This window comes from Pristis pectinata, chromosome 15 (genome assembly GCF_009764475.1).
Source record: "Pristis pectinata isolate sPriPec2 chromosome 15, sPriPec2.1.pri, whole genome shotgun sequence".
NCBI lineage: Eukaryota > Metazoa > Chordata > Chondrichthyes > Rhinopristiformes > Pristidae > Pristis > Pristis pectinata.
Window position 1 is genome coordinate 42871536 of NC_067419.1, and position 20895 is coordinate 42892430.

At 40.2% G+C, this 20895-nt stretch overlaps 1 protein-coding gene across 1 annotated transcript in view; it reads right to left on the reverse strand.

Annotated features, from left to right (window-relative positions):
• poc1b (POC1 centriolar protein B) overlaps nucleotides 1–20895 on the reverse strand; it is a 69215-nt gene that overhangs the window by 42437 nt on the left and 5883 nt on the right. The window contains exons 2-6 of the mRNA XM_052030919.1: nucleotides 20225–20309; nucleotides 8479–8650; nucleotides 4340–4519; nucleotides 1294–1401; nucleotides 713–828 (exon numbers count right to left, since the gene is read on the reverse strand). Coding sequence (XP_051886879.1) covers nucleotides 713–828; nucleotides 1294–1401; nucleotides 4340–4519; nucleotides 8479–8650; nucleotides 20225–20309 — 661 coding nt within the window. The remainder of the gene's footprint in view (nucleotides 1–712; nucleotides 829–1293; nucleotides 1402–4339; nucleotides 4520–8478; nucleotides 8651–20224; nucleotides 20310–20895) is intronic.

Sequence of the window (20895 nt, forward strand, 5' to 3'; positions counted from 1 at the left end):
ACCTTTAACCAATTTAGCTTTTATGGGCCTACATGAGTGAACCAACACATCAATTATTTTTAGCAGTGTATGGCACAGAGCAAAAAGTAGCCAGATTAGCAGAAAGGAAATTCAGACTAAGACAATTCTGACAAACAAACAGGAATAAATAAAACAAATGTAAAACATGTACAATTATCAAAGTGAAGAATGATGATTAGATAGCTTGAAGGGTAAAGACGCAAGACAGAAGTAAGGGAGGATCATCAACAGATAATATATAACAAAATGAAAGGAAAATAGCAGTAAAATGAAAAGATTCCGAGGAGACCATAACATTTGTAAAGAAACAAAGTACAGTTTCTGATAAAGTTATGGATGTACATCAGCCACAACCACTTTAGTCAATGCAGCAGCCAGATTCCACGGAAACCAAAATATCCCAATCCTATTGTCACTCAAAAAATATCCTGAAAACTACTCAGTGGAAAAAGTGACAGATCATATTGGGAGGCAATCATACAATAAAAGATATTAAACTGATTTATAAACATGTGGATTCATCATTTTTTTTTAAAACACACCTGCAACAAAGCACTCAGACCTGTCTTGTGAACCTAGGTACAAATTAATTAGTTTAAAAATGCTACAAACTTATGACATTCAAGCTATTTTTTAATATTCACATTAAGATTACATTTGAAAAAATCAAGTCAGAGTACCAATTAATTACCTTGATAATGTTGCAACAGTTTGTTTATACGAACATCCCAAAGTTGTACAGTATTATCAGTTCCTGCTGAAGCTACAGAGGTACCAGTGGGGTTAAAGTCTACAAAGTTGGCAAACCTAGGTTAAAATGAATATCACACTTTGAATATCAGCAAACAAATATGCAGAATACAGTAAATAGCAGGAGATGATTTAGCTCCTTACTAGTTGTATCAAAATATTGCAAGTATTTTGGATGAATAGCCAAATAAGTTCATGTTGATAGTGTTACCAATTACACGACAGAATGCAAGTATTTGTTAAAACAGTAGTAATTTACCAGGAGACTAAAGAGTACACATAATTCTCATCATACTTAGATCAACTGCAAAGGTCAAAAATAGGTGCAATGACCTGGTTTTACTCAGTAAGAACAGCGGTTTAATGAACAAGGTGAGGCAAGTAGCTGAACATTAAAATCAGATTATATACCTCAAGACATTTGCAAGCAATGCCGCAATAATCCATTGCTTGTCCCTAAACAAAAATCATACTGGGGATTTGAAAGATTAAATCCTTTGGTACAAAAGAGTATCAACTTACCCTCCATGATTGGTGAAAGTATTGATACATTCTCTGCTCACTGTGTCCCAGATCTTAACAGTTCTGTCATCACTGCAGGAAACTATAAGCCTTCCATCAGGAGAGAACCTGCTCAAAATAATGCATTTGAAATACAATCAGAATACAGTCATATTTAAAAAAAATGTAAAATAACTTTTATACTTCAGTACAAGTAAAGTGGGGCTCTTTACATACAGTTGGACATTTGATAACATCTGTTTACAAGAATGTTAATACCTGACCATCCCCCAGTAGTATGCAATACTGAAATATTGAATAAAATTGATTTTTGTTTATGGGCACTGGGTTAGGTTTAAAAAGGCACACTGGAGAGCAATACTAGGTTTTATAAAAACATAAGAAAATAGGAGCAAGAGCAAGTCATTTGGTTCCTCAAGCTTGCCCCACCAATCAATGTGATCATGCATGATTTGCTGCAGGACTCATCTCCCTTTCTGTGCCAGTTCCTCAAGCTCTCAATTCCATGATCTTTCAAAATTTTATACTTTAAGTACTCCCAATGATCCAGCCTTCAGGTGTAGAGAATTCCAGAGATTCAGCACCTTCTGCAAGAAGTTCCTACGCACCTCAGTCTTAAATGACAGCCCCCTTGCAACTAAGCTCCCTCGTTCAAGATTTTCCTACAAATATCTCAACATCTAATCTGTCGTGCCCCTAAGGATCTTATATGTTTAAGATCACTCATTGTTCTTCTAAATTCCAAAGAATACAAGATCTAATTTCTTTAGCTGCTTGATAGGATATCCCAGGAATTAGACTGGTGAATCTCCTTTGGAATGCTACCAATGCCAATATACCCTTACTTAAATAAAGGAACCAAAACTGTGCACAATACTCCAGGTGTGGCCTCATTAGTACCCTGTACAATTGTAATAATACTTACCCATTTTTAAACTCCAATCATCTTGCAATAAAGGCCAATATGCCATTTCCCTTCTATCTATAAACCCATCTATAAATGTTATCTATAAATTTGCTGATGACACCACTATTGTTGGCAGAATCTCAGATGGCAATGAGGCAGCGTACAGGAGTGAGATAGATTGGCTGGTTGAGTGGTGTTGAAACAACAACCTTGCACTCAACATCAGCAAGACCAAGGAATTGAGTGTGGACTTCAGGAAGGGGAAGTCAGGAGAACACACACCAGTCTTCATTGATGGTTCAGAAATGGAAAGGGTGAGCAGCTTCAAGTTCCTAAGTGTCAACATCTCAGAGGATCTATCTTGGGCCCAACACATTGATGCAATCATAAAGAAGGCACGATAGCAGCTTTACTTCATTAGGAGTTTGAGGAGATTTGGTATGTCACCAAAGACTTTCAAATTACTACAGATGCAACCAGTCAGAATGCTCTCCACTGTACATCACCATCTGGTATGGAGGCTCCAATGCACTGGATCGAAAGAAGCTGCAGAAGGTTGTAGACTCACCCAGTCCATCACGGGCACAACCCTCCTCACCATTGAGGACATTTTCAAGAGGTGGCGACTCAAGGTGGCATCCATCATTAAGGACCCTCACTATCCGGGACATGCCCTCTTCATGTTACTACCATCGGGGAGGAGGTGCAGGTACCTGAAGACCCACACTCAATGTTTCAAGAACAGTTTCTTCCCCTCTGCCATCAGATTTCTGAATGGTCCATGAACACTACCTCGTTATTCCTCTTTTGCACTACTTATTTATTTTTGTAACTTAAAGTAGTTTTGGACTGTCCTGCTGCCGCAACACAACAAATTTCACAACATATGTCAGTGATAATAAACCTGATTCTAATTCCCTTCCTAACCACCCGCTGCGCCAGCCTGCTAACATTTTCCTATTTGTACACAAGCCGGCGTAGATCCATCTGTGCTTCACTCATTTGTAATTTTGGTGGTGTCAGTCTCAAAAGGTAGTGCTGAATCTTTAGATAACAGCCTGCTTTTAGATTCCTCTATCCAAAGAGCATGACCTCACACTTTCCTACATTAAACTCCATTTTACAAGCTTTTACCCACTCACTTAATCTATTTATATCCTGCTGTCGAGCCCAAATATCCTCATTGCAACATAGCCTCCCAAGTATTTCCATGTCATCAGCAAACTTGGGTATCTTGTACTCTGCCCCATCTTCCAGATTATTTATGGACCCCCCAGGTCTTTCTGTTCTACAACTCAACCCAGGGTCATGTTATTCATTGTATATGTGCTGCCCTGGTTTAACTTCCCAAAATGCAAACCTTCACACTTGTCAAATTCCATCAGTCATTCAATTTCCCAGTTGATCTAGATCCTGTTGTAACCTCAGACAACCTTCTTCACTTTCCACCATACCACCAATTTTGATGTCATCTGCAAAGTTAATAATTTGATATTCTGACTTTCTGTCTTGTAAGTGATAACCAATATTCAATCCATAACACACATCCCCCAATACCACAAGCTCTTATCTTGTCCACTAGCCTTTTATGTGGCACCTTGTCAGATGCCTTCTGGAAATTCAAATATCCTACATCTATAGGATCCCCTCCATCGATTCTGCTTGTTGAATCCTTGAAGAACTCTATGTTGAGTTATCCTCCCAGTAAAAAATTTAACAAAACAAATGCACTATTTTCATACCAGCTAGTACGTGCTGAATTTTTGTTTAGAAAATGGAATAACTAGGTAAAAAATCAACATGAACATTACAGACAGTATACTGCATATTTAGTTGAGCATTTCTACTGCAATTCTGGCTGATATTAATGAATATTCATTCAAAATTCTAAATCTGTAACTTAAACAGTTCACAAATGGCACAAAAGGCAAAATACAGATTGAAACGAAAAAGCTAGTCTACATATCAAGCTCAAACCACATGCTATACAGCAATCTTCCAAATTACATACTGATTTGGTTATATAATCACTAATGGAAAAAAGCATAAAGAAAACAAATACTGAACTAGGCTTTGAACAGTTTCCAGTATCTTCCATATAAAGCTCACTAAGTCAGCCACTCTTTAACATAAACTTACCTAGCACAACGTACCCAGTTATTGTGCTCTTTAAAGGACAACAAAAACCGCTGCTGATGAGCGTTCCACACCTTTACCGATTTGTCATCAGCTGCTGTAACCAGGAAGTTGCCATCACTGGAGAAATTCACACTGCGAACTGTGGCACTGTGGGCTGTGAATGCAGTTGATGTCCCTTTGCTAAACAGAAGATACCAAAAAATCACTTAAGTGTTTTCTAAAGTAGGCATACCAGATAATGTAGGGAAGCTATAACCATTTCTGATTTTGATAAATGTCAATGCTATGTTTAAAAACTAAAAATAAAATACCTCCGGCTATTATACTCGAAGAAATGACTAATTTCTGTTCAATTTTTATTTTCATATTCAAGACAATTATGTATAATGTGGATAAATGTCTTGATATGGTGTAGATATAAAATTATACACCTTTCATAACTAAATGAAGGTTCATGATCTCACCATGGCTGTAACATTAGCTAGAATACTTATATGACAATTTATCATTCTTCCAACTCTTATAATACAAGTATCAAGAATTCTGGAAGTCCTTTACTAACTTATAATGATGTGAAAAATTAACGGAAAAAATGACTTGTTGCAAGGATAAGCCAGCACATCCACTTCAAATGCAAACTCTTATTAGAAAGGATCCACAGATTACAATAATTAGTTATGAACATTACAAAATGGTCAGACAACCAGTTTTATCATTTTTGACACGACAGCAGTGCACACAGAACAAAGCACGAGTATACATGAAAAAAAAGTGATCAAATCCTTTAATGTCATTCAATTCACTTTATAATCATAGCTCCCAAGGCAATTTCATTGAGGAAAATCATCTTGACATATATTTTGTAGTTCCTTTACACTCAGCTTCAGAAAAAGCAAAATATTTTCCAAAATAATTTATAATGATGAAATCACCCTGTCAGGCTTATTCAATTTCCAAAAGTTCAAATATGAGATCGGGGAGAATTAGAAAACTATAACACCAAATACAATTCATTATCTCACTACAGAATGGTCTTTGCCCAATAAATTACCTTACAACTAAAATATGCAATTGTCAAGAATAAATAAAGCATAACATATAGCAACATATTGCTTTGACCAACAGTTTACCCATACATTCTGAACAATTTTGTGCCCAACTATTTTTGTCCATTATCTCCATCATTTTCATTTATTTTCTCCATCTATTTAGTCATCACCCAGCCCTGAGCGAGTCCAAGCTGCCTACATATCCATTTGCCCCAATATTATTTTTAATCTCATTTGCCTGCTCTGATATCAAGACCAGAGTTTAAAAGAAATCTGCAGAGAATTAAACATGAAAACTAAGTGGGATACAGGACAAGGGATAGGAATCAAGGGAAAAATAAGGGAGACATATCACCGAGATGAATAAATAGCCTTTGGCACCAACCCCATATTGGCATTTGACTAAATGTGGCATCAAGGAACACTGTTAAAAATGATGACAGTAAGTATTGAGGGGTAGGGATAGGGGGAGGGGTTGGAAGTTTCTCCACTGTAAATAAAACGATGGCTGGGGTGTTTAAAGGTCAATCGTCCCATCCCTAGGACACTGTTGTTAAGAGCTTCTGAGGGCATTGTACATATAAACATAAAAATTAGCAGGAGTAGGCAACCTCGCCTGTCGAATCTGCAGGATCATTTAATAAGATCACAGCTGATCAGATTGTAACCTAAACTTCAGATAACTGTTTAATCACAGTAACCTTTCAATGCTCTACTTAACAACTATCCATATACCTCTGCATTAGAAATATTCAAAGACTCTGTTTCCACCACCCTTTGAGGAAAAGAATTAAAAATAAATCCTCAAAGAAAAAAAATCACCTCATCCCTAATTAAATAGTTGACCCTTTTTTTTGAAACAATGGCCCCTAGTTCTAGATTCTCCCACAAGAGGAAACATACTCTCCACATCTACACTGTCAAGACTCCTCAAGATATTATGTGTTTCAATCATGTATTCCAGCAAATATAAGGTTAACATGTCCAATCTTTCATCATGAGATAATCTGCCCAGCCTGGGACAATCACCTTCAACCTCTTCTTCAATGACTATTCTTCAATCAGAAAATCATAATGGCTGCATCAGATTCAAACCCTTTGGCACCTTTTCTAATATGAAGCAGTCCCTCCACGGCAAAGGCTGATAAGTGACAAATAACGTTGGTACTGCAAAGCATTGGACAACAACCACCTCCAATAAAAGAAAAATCAATGACATTACCATCATCATGTATCCCACTGTCAACAACCTGGAATTCACTAGTGACTAGAAACACAATGGCTACAAGAGTTAGTCAGAGGCATCTAGAGAAATAAAAGACTGCAGGTGCTGGAATCTAGATGAAAAACACTATGATGCTGGAGGAACTCAGCAGGCCAGGCAGCATCTGTGGAGAAAAGCAGACAGTCAAGGTTTCAGGTCAGGACCCTTCTTCAGAACTGAAGATAGGAAAAGGGGAAGCCCAATATATAGGAGGGAAAAGCAGAGCAGTGATAGGTGGACAAAAGAGGGGAGGCCCGGTGGGCACAAGGTGGTGATAGGTAGATGCAGGTAAGAGATGGTGATAGGCAGGTGCAGGGGAGGAGGGGAGAGCAGATCCACTGGGGGATGGGTCAAAGGTAAGAAGAGAAAGGAAAACAAAGGGGAGGAAAAAGAGAGATAGTCTAGGAAAGGGCAGAAGAGAAGCATGGTGACAGCGGGGGTGGGGGGGGGGTGTGGGGATTACTTAAAGTGGGAGAAATTAATGTTCATGCCGTTAGGCTGCAAGGTTCCAAGACAGAAAATGAAGTGCTGTTCCAATTTGCGCTTGGAATTATCCTGATGGTAGAGGAGGTGGAGGACTGATATATCACTGATAGTGTGGGAGGGGGAGTTAGCAGTGGTGAGATGCAGATCACAGTTACGGACAGAGCGCAGGTCATCTAGTCTTCGTTTGGTCTCACCAATGTAATGGAGGCCAAATGCAGACTAGGTGACTGCTTTGCAGAACACCTGCGCTTTGTCCGTATCTCTTACCTGCATCTACCTGTCACCACCCTGTGCCAACCTCGCCTCCCCTCTTTTGTCCACCTATCAGTGCTCTGCTTTTCCCCCCTATATATTGGGCTTCCCCTTTTCCTATCTTCAGTTCTGAAGAAGGGTCCTGACCCAAAAGCTTGATCACCTGCTTTTCTCCATGGATGCTGCCTGGCCTGCTGAGTTCCTCCAGCATCATAGTGTTTTTCAGTCAGAGGCATCTCATGTCCTGACTCCCCAAAGTCTTTCCACCATTCACAAGGCATAAGAAAGCAGTGTGATAGAATACTTTCCACTTTCCTTGCTAAGTACAGCTCTAGCTCATGAAGCTAAGCCGCATCCAAGACGAAGCATCCAACTTCACTAGCACACCATCTACCACCCTAAACATTCAATCCCTCCACACACAGTGGCTGCAGTATGCACTGTCTACTGATGCCTTACTATTATTACTCACCATGGCTACTTCAATGACATTTTCCAAACCCATGATCTCTACTACATAGAAGGTTAGGGGCAGCAGGCTCAGGGAAATGCCACCCCTTTAAGTCACATACCATCTTTACTTGAAAATATATAGTCATTTTCTCATCATCTATAGGACAAACTTTCCTCATAAAATAAACTGCTCAACCTATGACCAACCATCTTCAATCTCTTCTGACAGAAGTTCATGATGGTCAATTACTGTATCAGGTTCAAATCCTTTGGTATCTTAAATAAGAATAGGACTGAAGGACTTCAAGGCTTCCCACAACATTCAAGGGAAATTAAGGAGTTGTAATAAATGCTGGCCATGCCAGTAATGTCTACATTCAATAAAAATGAATTAACATGAGATAGGTAAGTGAAGTGAGAGTGAAAGCCTGAGAAAGAAAGAACACTAAGATCTACTCTTTTTACAGTTTGAAAGTTCTTATATCCCACTTTAAATTATTTCACTTCAATAGTATTACCTATAACTCACCATGAACAATCTGATATTTTAATGTTATTCTAGTAACAAAATCACCTGCATTCTAAAAAGCATTTGTATCACATTATTGAATTAGAGGTTCAGTAATTTTACTCACATATTTGGAGTCCAGAGTCTAACAGTCTTATCTCGTGAAGCAGATGCTACTAGGTGACCTGACGGAGAGAACTGGACACACATTACAGCATCCTTGTGTCCTGTAAATCGGTAGGCTCGTGTCTGAGGTTTCAAGTTCCATATCATAAGGTGCTGATCAAATGAGGTAGTTGCTTCAGAAATATTAAAACATCAATATTAGAAGAGCAAAATCTTCTGATAATGGACATGTAAACTAAGAAAATGTTGGAAGCACTCTGGTGGTCAGGCAGCATCCATGGAGAAAGAAAGAGTTAAACAATTCAGGTCAATTTTTTTCATCAGATTGCTCATTGTTCTGTTTAAAGGTCATCAACCTGAAATATGAACTGCTTCGCTCTCCATGGATGCTGCATGATCTATTGAGTAGATGCAACACGTTCTGTTTTATATCAATATTAGAATTTTGTGATTTTTGGTACTAGTATTGGTTTATTATTGTCACTTGTACCGAGGTACAGTGAAAAGCTTGTCTTACAAATCGATCGTACAGGTCAATTCATTACACAGTGCAGTTACATTGAGTTAGTACAGAGTGGATTGATGTAGCACAGGTAAAAACAATAGCAGTACAGAGTAAAGTGTCACAGCTACAGAGAAAGTGTAGTGCAATAAGGTGCAAGGTCACAACAAGGTAGATTGTGAGGTCATAGTCCATCTCATTGTATAAGGGAACCGTTCAATAGTCTTATCACAGTGGGGTAGAAGCTGTCCTTAAGTCTGATGGTACGTGCCTTCAGGCTCCTGTATCTCCTACCCGATGGAAGAGGAGAGAAGAGAGAATGTCCCAGGTGGGTGGGGTCTTTGATTATGCTGGCTGCTTCACCAAGACAATGAGAGGTAAAGACAGAGTCCAAGGAGGGGAGGCTGGTGTCCATGATGCGCTGGGCTGTGTCAACAACCCTCTGCAGTTTCTTGTGGTCCTGGGCAGAGCAATTGGCATACCAAGCCGTGATACATCCAGATAGGATAGGATGCTTTCTATGGCTTTCTTTGATAAAGCTCCTTTTAATCCCTCAGTTTTGGTCAAGTGATTTAAACATTTTGTTTTTGTAGGAAGTGGCTCACACTGCCTTATATCTGATTGCAAAAAAAAAATCCTTTCTAACTCTCTTCAGGGTGCTACAATAGCATGCCCACTTCCTCTAAAGATAGATTGAGTAAACTCATAACTAGACTAGGACAAATTTAAATTGTTAGCCTAGTTCACAGAGAGATGACCATAGAAAGATATATAACAGATTTAACATCCATTTAAAATCAGTTGATAAAACCTATTTTGGTGCAATATATTGATGCAAATAAATGATACTGCATAACAAAGAAATTCTTATGAATTCAGCCATCAGCCTATCATCTCTATGCCAGCTCAGAGTAGTCCCATTCTCCCACTTACCTCCCTATAATCTATTAGCTCCCACCTACCCATCAACTCCCCTGATTCTCCCACCACTCATACACCCTGGGAATAGGTTATAGTGGACAATTAATCCACCAACCAGCATGTCTTTGGGATGTGCAAGGAAACAGCAGCACCTAGGGAAACCAAGTGGTCACAGGAAGTATGTGTAAACTCCACTGACAGCACCAGAGATCAGGATCGAACCTGGGCTGCTGGAACTGAGAGGCAACAACACATGCTATACCACCTTTATGGCTTCCAGTATTCTTTGCTTCTTCACTTCAACAAAATCCACATGAAACACTCATACAAGTCTGACTGCCCTCACTACTTTCTTTTTATAAATAGCCTAAGCTTCCATCATTCATTTGTTTGTTTAAAAGCCTTTTCTTTTTATAGAGATCACGATTTTCCAACATTACAGATGTGAATTGTATTTCCAATTGCTTTATGTTTAATCTTTGGGGAAAAACACACACATGATGGTAAGAGTGGGAAAACTTAGTAAAGCTAATGGCCTGGAGCAAGGATTATTTATTTAGTTTTTAATTATTTATTTAGTTTTTCAGCCTATTATAGCTTTTTATTTTCTTTCCTTAGGAGAGATCCACAATTCAAAGAAATGAGAAAGACCCATTACAGATGTAAGATATGGGGGAGAAACCAGTATAGGGCAGAAAAATGCAATAGGATTAGTATATACATTACTCGTTACATACAATGTAGTTGTTCTTTTAGTGGTGCAAAAAAGCCCCTGCAACAGAAAATGACAGGGAAACTGTAAAAAAGGAAATGGCACAAAAAAAGCTCTGGCACTTCTTATGTATATTTTATGGATGAGTGAATCACTTTTAGAGCGCTTAATTTAGTAGATCAAAAATATTTTACATGGCAATTCAAGTCCTCTAGTTAATTCTCAAAAACAGTTAGCTCTTGCACGTATCATACTAATTACAGGGAGTTTGATGATTTCCAGCAAAACATGATACTCGTTTGATAAATACTGATTATCTTCCTTGCCCTTATTCTGCAGAACAGCCAGAGGCCTGGCTAATCACTTGATGATATTGTGTTGTGCCTCGTCACATGCTGCATCAGATTAACTTGATAATTGTCACCTTTAGGTATAAGTGATCTCATAACTTCATCATAGACCACTCCATTCCTTTTTAATGCAAGTTTTTAATTAATATGCACAATGACATATAACCCGACAGCAATGACAACAAATCAAAAGTACTTCATTGGTCCTTAGGTAGAGTGGGGCATCCCAAAATTGTGAAAGGCACAAGTATGTTTCTCTTAGTGTAGTGGTGGCAGCATGGTAGGGTAGCGGTTAGAGGAACGCTATTACAGTGCCAGTGACCCGGGTTCAATTCTGTCACTGTCTGTAAGGCGTTTGTACGTTCTCCCTGTGTCTGCGTGGGTTTCCTCCGGGTGCTCCAGCTTCCTCCCACATTCCAAAAAACGTACAGGTTAAGAGTTGTGGGCAAGCTATGTTTATGCTGGAAGTATGGCGACACTTGTGGGCTGCCCCCAGAACATTCTCAGTTATGCAAAAACATGCATTTCACTGTGTGTTTCGATGTACATGTGACTAATAAAGAAATACCTTATCTTATACCTTTTACCTATTCTACAATAGTGGATACAGAGAGTAATTTAAGGTTAACTGGAGTGTTGAAAGATGTGCAAGGTAATATATAAGTGAATTGTTCTTCTTTAAAATTATTCCTAAGTGAACATTTTTTGCTGTTTCCAAAAAGAATACAATTAGAAAAGAACCTAAAATGAAGATGATTGATGAGAGCAGTGGATGTTGTATACATGGACTTTAGTAAAGCTTTTAACAAGATCCTCAGGGTAGACTGATCCAGAGTAATGGTGGAAGGATGTTATTCTGACTGGAAGTCTGTGACCAGTGGTGTTCCACAAGGATCAGTGCTGGGATCTCTGTAACACACACACACACACATACAGTGTGTGCAATACATATAATATATATATTATGTATATAAATTAATTGGATGAAAATGTAGGTGGGCTGATTAGTAAATTTGCAGATAACACAAAAATTGATGGAGTTGTGGATAGTGCAGAAGGTGGTCAAAGGATGCAGCAGGATATAGATCAGTTGGAAATATGGGCAGAGAAATGGCTGATGGAGTTTTATCTGGTTAAGTACAAGGTGCTGCACTTTGGGAGGTCAAATGTAAGAGGAAAGTATACAGTAAATGGCAGGACTCTTAGGAGTATTGATGTACAGTCCATATCTCCCTGAAAGTTGCAACACAAGTAGATAGGGTGATAAAGAAAGCATACGGCATACATGCCTTCATTGCTCGGGGTGTTGAGCGTAAAAGTCGGGAAGACATATTCTAGCTGTAAAAAACTTTGGTTAAGCCTCGTTAGGAGTCTTGTGTGCAGTTCTGGTCACCACATTATACGAAGGATGTGGAAGCTTTGGAGAGGGTACGGAAGAGGTTGACTAGGACATTGCCTGGATTAAAGGGTATTAGCTACAAAGCGAGGTTAGACAAATTTTACTGGAGGGTCGGAGGCTGAGGGCCGACCTGATAGAAGTATATAAAATTATGAGAGACATAGATAGGGTGGATAGTCAGTCTTTTTCCCAGGATGAAAATGTCATATATTAGAGGGCATGGCTTTAAGGTGGGGGGGGGGGGGGGGGGGGGGGGGTGGAGTTCAAAGGAGATTTACGCGGCAAGCTTTTTTTTATATACACAGGATGGTTGATTCTGGAACATGCTGCTAGGGGAGGTGCTGGAAACAGATGACAGCAACTTTTAAGAGGGATTTAGACAGACACATGAACAAGCAGGGAATTAAGAGACATAGATGCAGGCTGACGTACAGTTTGAACTAGTGTCGTGGTCGACACAGACATTGCAGGCCGAAGGGTCTGTTCCTGTGCTGTACTGTTCTATGTTATAATACGATTATTGCAAATGATAGCAACCAGCAGGAATTACCGTTAGAAACAATGAGCATAGAAAGAACAAATGAAACCTCACAAATATATTAAAATTTGCACAGAAGAGTAAATAAGTAACTCCTTTCATAAAACTGTTGATTGGTGAAAGAAAAATTAACCAACACACTACCACAGGTTAGTGTGTATATTTAGTTTCTTTATATTTGTACTGATGTTTTTTTTCAACAATACTTGCAATGTTCCGTTTGTATCTTTGAATTTGCTGCTCAATCTTAAAATTGGGCTGGCATTTTGAAGCCTTTAGCTCAAGAGGATAAATAGAACCAGAAGAAGAAATAAGGTTTTTCAGAAAGGACCAGACGAAGAGAGAATACAAGAAAATATAAGACATGTTTATATACATGCACTGCAAACATAAGAGTGTATAAATATGTTTGGTGATTGCAGGTGCAGTTGAGCATGTGTGAATCTGATGCTGTGACAATAACATATCTAGTTAAAAGGACAGAAGTGGCTTTAAGTTATTTCGGTATACAAGATGGTCAATAAAGATAAAAGGAAGAAAGGAGGGGTAGTGGCAGTATTAGTTAAGCAGAATAATGCAGCACAGGAGAGAATGGAATTCGATGCTGAGAAATGCAAACTGTTAAATTTGAATGCACAATTCTAAAAAGTGTACAAGACCAGAAAGATGTGGAGATATATATGCAGTTAACTAACCTCTGAGAAGGTAGTAGTGAGTCGCTGCAGTTCTTTTAGTCAAGGTATTCCCACAATGCAGGGGAGGAGGAGGAAGTCTAGGATTTAGAGCTAGCAACAATGAAGGAATCATAATATGTTTCCCAGTTGGAATCATGTGCAATTGAGACTCCTGGGACAAGTTTACCCAGTGTTAAAACTGTCTTGCAGTCTTTTATGGCAGCTGGGGCTGTGTGCAACAATGGATGGTGATTGAAAATGAATAGATGAAACTCTATGACACTATCTCCATCAAGCTGCAGTTTGACCAACAGGTGGAGCAGTTCTCCCAATTTATGCGTTGGTCCCCAGATGAAGAAAAGAGGACTTTTCAGAGTTCATTGGGCTAGGACCACAAAGCAGAGTGAAATTATTCCTGTTAGTGATGGTTCGGGCATCAAGGAATACAGATTTGCAGTGATGGGCAAAAGATGCAGAGAAGCCTTTGAAGAAATCTCTTTATTAATGCAGTGTGGTCATAATATTCAATTTATTGTTTGTAATGTGATGCAAAGTCAATCAGTGAATTGGACAGCCAGATAACAGAAATTAATTTTCAGGGCTAAAGGTCAAAGACGACGGACTGAACAAGTTGCTCTTAAAGTAGCAGGCATAGACTCAATGGGCCAAGGGATCCCCTTCTTCTGTGCTGTAAATATTTTATGCTTTAGTGATTGTTGACAAATGTGTGGCATGTTAGGCCACTTCAGAAGGGACGAAGAAATACAATCACATAGTGGACCTAGATCATCTGCTAGCCAACTTACTCAGGGTGTCTCATTTCCACAATCCAACAAACCTCCTTTGGTCTGCAATCCCATTGCATGCACTATTATCACATTTTAATCCTTTCTCCAATAGCACTTCCGTAATTGCTTTTATATCCCTAAGTTCTGCTCTTTTCATCATTTGCCCTTGGTGAAATTGCACGGATATACTGGGTTAGTTTTAACTCTGCACCAATAATAACCAGCTCTAATCTTGTCATCTCCTCTTACTCCTACCCACTGTCATCATTTTCAACTACCTATTTAAAATTAAGAGTTCTTCCAACACTACGTTGGGAAAAAAAACTGACTCCATCTGTGGCACAGACAACCATGACTGTTATCCTCTTTATGCCCCTCACCCCAGGCTTAACCAGAATTACAAAAGACAATTTGCGTGGTATCCAAACTCAATTGATTTTCTCATAGCAAGTGCATAATGACTACCGACCAGTGGCTCTGACATCCACCATCATGAAGTGCTTCGAAAGGCTGGTCATGGCACACATCAACTCCAACCTCCCAGGCAACCTCGACCCAGTGCAATTCACCTACCACTGAAACAGGTCCACAGCAGATGCCATCTCCCTGGCCCTACACTCATCTCTGGAGCATCTGGACAGTAAAGACACCTATGTTAGACTGTTGTTTACTGACTACAGCTCCGCCTTCAATACTATAATTCCAAGCAAATCCATCACCAAACTCCGAGACCTGGGACTCAACAACTCCCTCTGCAACTGGATCCTTGACTTTCTGACCAAAAGACCGCAATCAGTGAGGATAGGCAGCAACATCTCCAGCACGATTATTCTCGACAATGGTGCCCCACAAGGCTGCGTCCTCAGCCCTCTACTCTACTCCCTATACAGTCATGACTGGATGACCAGATTCTGCTCTAACTCCATCTACCAGTTTGCAGATGATACCACTGTAGTAGGCTGTATCTCAAATAACGATGAGTCAGAGTACAGGAAGAAGATAGAGAGCTTAGTGACATGGTGTCATGACAACAACCTTTCCCTCAATGTCAGCAAAACAAAAGAGCTGGTCATTGACTTCAGGAAAGGGGGCTGTGTACATGCACCTGTCTGCATCAATGGTGCTGAGGTCGAGAGGGTCGAGAGCTTCAAGTGCCTGGGAGTGAACATCACCAACAGCCTGTCCTGGTCCAACCACATAGATGCCACGGCCAAGAAAGCTCACCAGCGCCTCTACTTCCTCAGGAGGCTAAAGAAAGTTTGCATATCCCCTTTGACACTCACCAATTTTTATCGATGCACCATAGAAATCATCCTATCTGGATGCATCACGGCTTGGTATGGCAACTGCTCTGCCCAGGACCGCAAGAAACTGCAGAGAGTTGTGGACACAGCTCAGCGCATCAGAAACCAGCCTCCCCTCCATGGAGTCTGTCTATACCTCTCGCTGCCTTGGTGAAGCAGTCAGCATAATCAAAGACCCCACTCACCCGGGTCATTCTCTCTTCTCTCCTCTCCCATTAGGCAGAAAATACAGCAGGGCACATACCACCAGGCTCAAGGACAGCTTCTATCCCATGGTGATAAGACTATTGAACTGTTCCCTTATATGATAAGCTGGACTCTTGACCTCACAATCTACCTTGTCTGACCTCGCACCTTATTGTCTACCTGCAGTGCGCTTCCCTGTAGCTGTGAGACTTTACTCTGTATTCTGTTATTGTTTTTACCCTGTAGTACCTCAATGCACTTTGTACTACCTCAATGCACTGTGTAATGAATTGATCTGTACGAATGGTATGCAAGACAAGTTCTTCACCGTACCTCGGTACAAGTGACAATAATAAACCAATACCAGTACCATTGTCAGTCTCTTGATCTTCACAGCATAAGCCACATTACAGAACTGCAATAAATCGGTCAAACTTAAACTTCCTTTCCTATGTCCAAATTGGTCGCTAATACCAATTACTTCCATTTCTGCATTACGCTTATCACTATCTCCTGCATGCAGCTTCTGATCTGTCAACTTCCCAGTCTTTATTCCCCTTCTTCACCATCAGGCAACTGATTCTTTTTTCTACCTTGCCTTTGTCATTTGGAATGATTCCTCTCAGTATTTTTGTTCTCACTACAAAAACCATCCTCAAGACCTTTTTCTTTGAACCATGTTTTCAACTCATCCTGCTATGACTTTTCACTGCTCAGCAACCACTGTTTGAAGCAGTTTTGTAAGCAGTGGGTGCTACACAAATATATTGTCCAGTCAAAAAACAAAACACAAACCGTCAAGGAAACAGAAAAAGAAAATGACAAATGAAAATGATAGCACTTACTGTATTTTGCCTGAGTTAGAATTATGGGTGACAGTGTTGACAAAAGCCTGGAAAAACACTACAATGAATAGCAATGCTTACAAAGTACAGAGACAGGCATTGCTGCACAGCCACATCCAGGTAGCCTTAAAGCATCAGAGTGATGTTTAGCCTACCAAGAATTTGCAAGCAGTTTCAGTTTCCTTACTGGAAGGAAAGGGAGATGAAAATAGTAATAACAGTGTCAGAATTTATGGCAGGAGCTGAAAGCTATGGCTCAACCGTAACCTGGACAGAACATAGGACAGTACAGCACAGAACAGGCCCTTCAGCCCACAATGTTGTGCCCACAATAGCTAATCCATCCTAACTACAGAATGCCCATATCCCTCTATTTTCTTCTCATTCATGTGCCCATCCAAACCCCTCTTAAAAGCCCCCAATGAATTTGCCATCACCACTCTATCAGGCAACGCATTACAGGCATCCACCACTCTGAGTAAAAAAATTCACCTCTCAAGTTTCTTCTGAACCTACCCCCTCTCACATTAAATGCATGCCCTCTGGTATTTGATTGCTCAAAAATTGGAAAAAGATGTTGCTCGTCCGCCCTATCTATGCCCCTCATAATTTTATACACTTCCAACAGATCACCCCTCAGCCTCCGCCGCTCCAGAGAAAAGAGCCCAAGTTTGTCCAGCCTCTCCTGATAGCACATGCCCTCTAATCCAGGCAGCATCCTAGTAAACCTCCTCTGCACCCTCTCTAAAGCCTCGACATCCTTCCTATAGTGAGGTGACCAGAATTGCACGCAATATTCTAAAAACAGCCTACCCAGAGTTCTATAGAGATGCATCATAACTTCTTGACTCCTATACTCAATACCCCGATTAATAAATGCAAGCATTCTATAAGCCTTCTTAACCACTCTATCTACCCATGTAGCCACTTTCAATGAGCCATGCATTTGTACCCCAAGGTCTCTCTGCTCTTCAACACTGTTAAAGGTCTTGCCCTCAAGAGTGTACTGCCTCTTGACATTAGTTCTACCAAGATGCAACATATTTATCCCGGTTAAACTCCATCTGCCATTTCTCTGCCCACATCTGCAACTGATCTATATCCCGCTGTATCCATCGCCAGTCTTCTACACTATTCACAACTCCACCAATCTTGGTATTGTCTGCAAACTTACTAACTCACCCATCAACATACTCATCCAGGTCATTTATGTACATCATAAACAGCAGAGGTCCCAGCACATAACCCTACGGAACACCACTACTCACAGGTCTCCAGCCCGAATATGTCCCTTCAACCACCACCCACTGTCTTCTATGAGCAAGCCAGTTCTGGATCCACACAGCCAATTCTCCACTGACCCCATGCATCCAACCTTTCTTGATTAACCTATTATGTGGGACCTTGTCAAATGCCTTACTGAAGTCCATATAAATGACATCCACAGCTCTACCTTCATTAATCCCTCTCGTCATCTTGTCAAAAAAACTCAACTAGGTTTGTAAGACTTGACTTGCTCCGCACAAAGCCATGCTGGCTTTCCCTAATCAAGCCATTGGATTCCAGATGTTTGTATATCCTATCTCTAAGAACTTTCTCCAGCAATTTCCCTACAACTGACGTGAGACTCACTGGTCTATAGCTCCCCAAATTTTCCCTTATTCCTTATCCACCTTAATACTGTTTAGGAGACGGAATACTACCTCCTCCTTGACCTCTAAATGCCCTAACATGTTTACGCCCTCAGTTCCAATTTCTGCATCCTGCATGTCCCTTCCTGGGTAAATACTGAAAAGAAATACTCATTCAGTACCTCACCCACATCCTCTGCATCCAAACATAGATTCCCTTCTTTATCCTTAAGTGGACCTACCCTTTCCCTCATTATCCTTTTATTCCTTATGTAGGTATAGAATGCCTTTGGAATCTCCTTAATCCTACTTGCTAAGGACTTTTCGTGGCGCCTCCCGGCTTTCCTAATTCCTTTCTTGAATTAATTTCTAGCTTCTTTATAGTCCTCACGTGCCCTACCTGATCCTAATTTCTGAAGCTCTACATACTTGTCCTTTTTCTTCTTGACTAAGTTCATCACTTCTTTGGACATCCAAGGTTCCCTTATTTTGCCATTCATGTCCTTCCTTCTAATCGGGACATACCTGTCCTGTACCCTATGTATTTGATCCTTAAACACTATCCACATGTTCGACGTGGACTTGCCAGCAAAAAGGTGTTCCCAGTTTACTCTACCTAGTTCCTGCCTTATGCCTTCATAATTAGCCCTACTCCAATTTAAGACCCTCCCGCTAGCCCCATACCTGTCTTTATCTATAGCTATCCTGAAAGTTAATGAACTGTGGTCACTGTTCCCCAAATGCTCACCCACTGACAGGTGAGTCACCTGACCAAGCTCATTACCCAACACCAGGTCCAGAATAGCCTCTCCCCTTGTTGGACTGTCAACATAATGATTTAAGAACCCCTCCTGGATACACCTAACAAATTCTGCCCCATCTAACCCCCTTGCACCTAAAAGGTCCCAATTTATATCAGGGAAGTTAAAGTATCCCTGTAATTTTTAAACATTTTCCTAATCTGTTTGCATATCCGTTCCTCAATGTCCCAGTGGCTATTAGGAGGTCTATAGTACACCCTTATGAGAGTGATTGCACCCTTCCCGTTCCTGAGTTCTACCCATATAGACGTGTCCGAGCCCTCCATTATGTCTCCCCGGAGTGCAGCTGATATATTATCTTTAATTAGTATTGCAACTCCTACTCCTCTTTTACCCCCCTCTCTATTCTTCCTAAAACTTTGAAACGCTGGTACATTGATCACCCACTCCTGTCCCTCCCTCAGCCAAGTCTCTGTAATGGCAACAACATCATAGCTCCATGTACTGATCCATGTTCTAAGTTCTAAGTTCATCACTCTTGCCCATAATACTCCTAGCATTGAAGTACAACCACTTCTTTGAGCTTTGCATAATATGCAGATGATTTAGGATTGAGAGGGATATTGAATAAGGATATAATAACATGGATTACATCAAGAGCTCATGTTTCTCAGGAATAGTGAGTAAATAAGGAAGAGGCACAGACCACAGACACAACCCTCTGGACTACAAAAGTGACAATGCAAAATTGGGAAGTGCAGCAAGTTCAGCATATGCATTGGCTTAATTTAGATAGGAATGCTACCCCAACGTGCTTCTACCGGGCACACTTAACACAGTAAAACATCACAAATCAGGAGAATTAAGTTACACAAAATTTGACACCCAGGCACACGTGATGATACTAGAACAGATAGCTTGAAGTTTGGTCAAAGAAATTTTTCTTACTGGAAGAAACTAATGATTTTGATTTACATTTACAAGGGCATTACAAATGATATACATAAGCAATGAAAACTATCATTCATATAGGGCACAATATTTGAATACAGGAAAGTGACACAGGCACGATGAACCAAAATGTTATCCTGTGCTTAAATTTAAATGAAATACAGAGCAAAATCACTAATACTTACCCAGCTGCTTGTTGTTTGGGTTAAAATCAACACTTGTGACCACATCTTTATGACCTTTAAAGTTGTGCTCTAAGCTTGGATCCTCCTAGGATATTAAAACACAAATATGTTTCCTTATTGCATTAATAAATATCATGCTTATCCTGTCAGTAGACTGGATAACTACTGTACCTAAAGTCAACATTTTAAATAAGACTCAGTGCAAAGCAAAACAGGATAAACAAAAGGAAAAGAAAATTAGGTGGACTGCTGTGTATGTGGAGTAGAGCACCACCGTCCAGGGACCTAAACAGCACTTCCAGGTGAAGCAAAGATTCACCTGCACCTCTTCCACCCGAGTCTACTGCATTCAGTCATCATGATGTGGCCTCCTCTACATTGGTGAAACCAGTCGTAGACTAAGCGACTGTTTTGCAGAACACCTGTGCTCTGTGATGGCCATATTGAGCTTCCAGTTGCATATCATTTTAATTCTCCTTCCCACTCCCACACCGACCTGCCTGTCCTCAATCTTCTTCATTGCTACGGAAAGGCCAAACAAAAATTGGAAGAACATCTCATATTCTGCCTGAGTAGCTTACAACCCGATGGTGTGGACACTGAGTTCTCATATTTCAGGTAACCCACAACCCCACTGCTCTCCTCCTACACACACTCACCTGTCCAGCTAA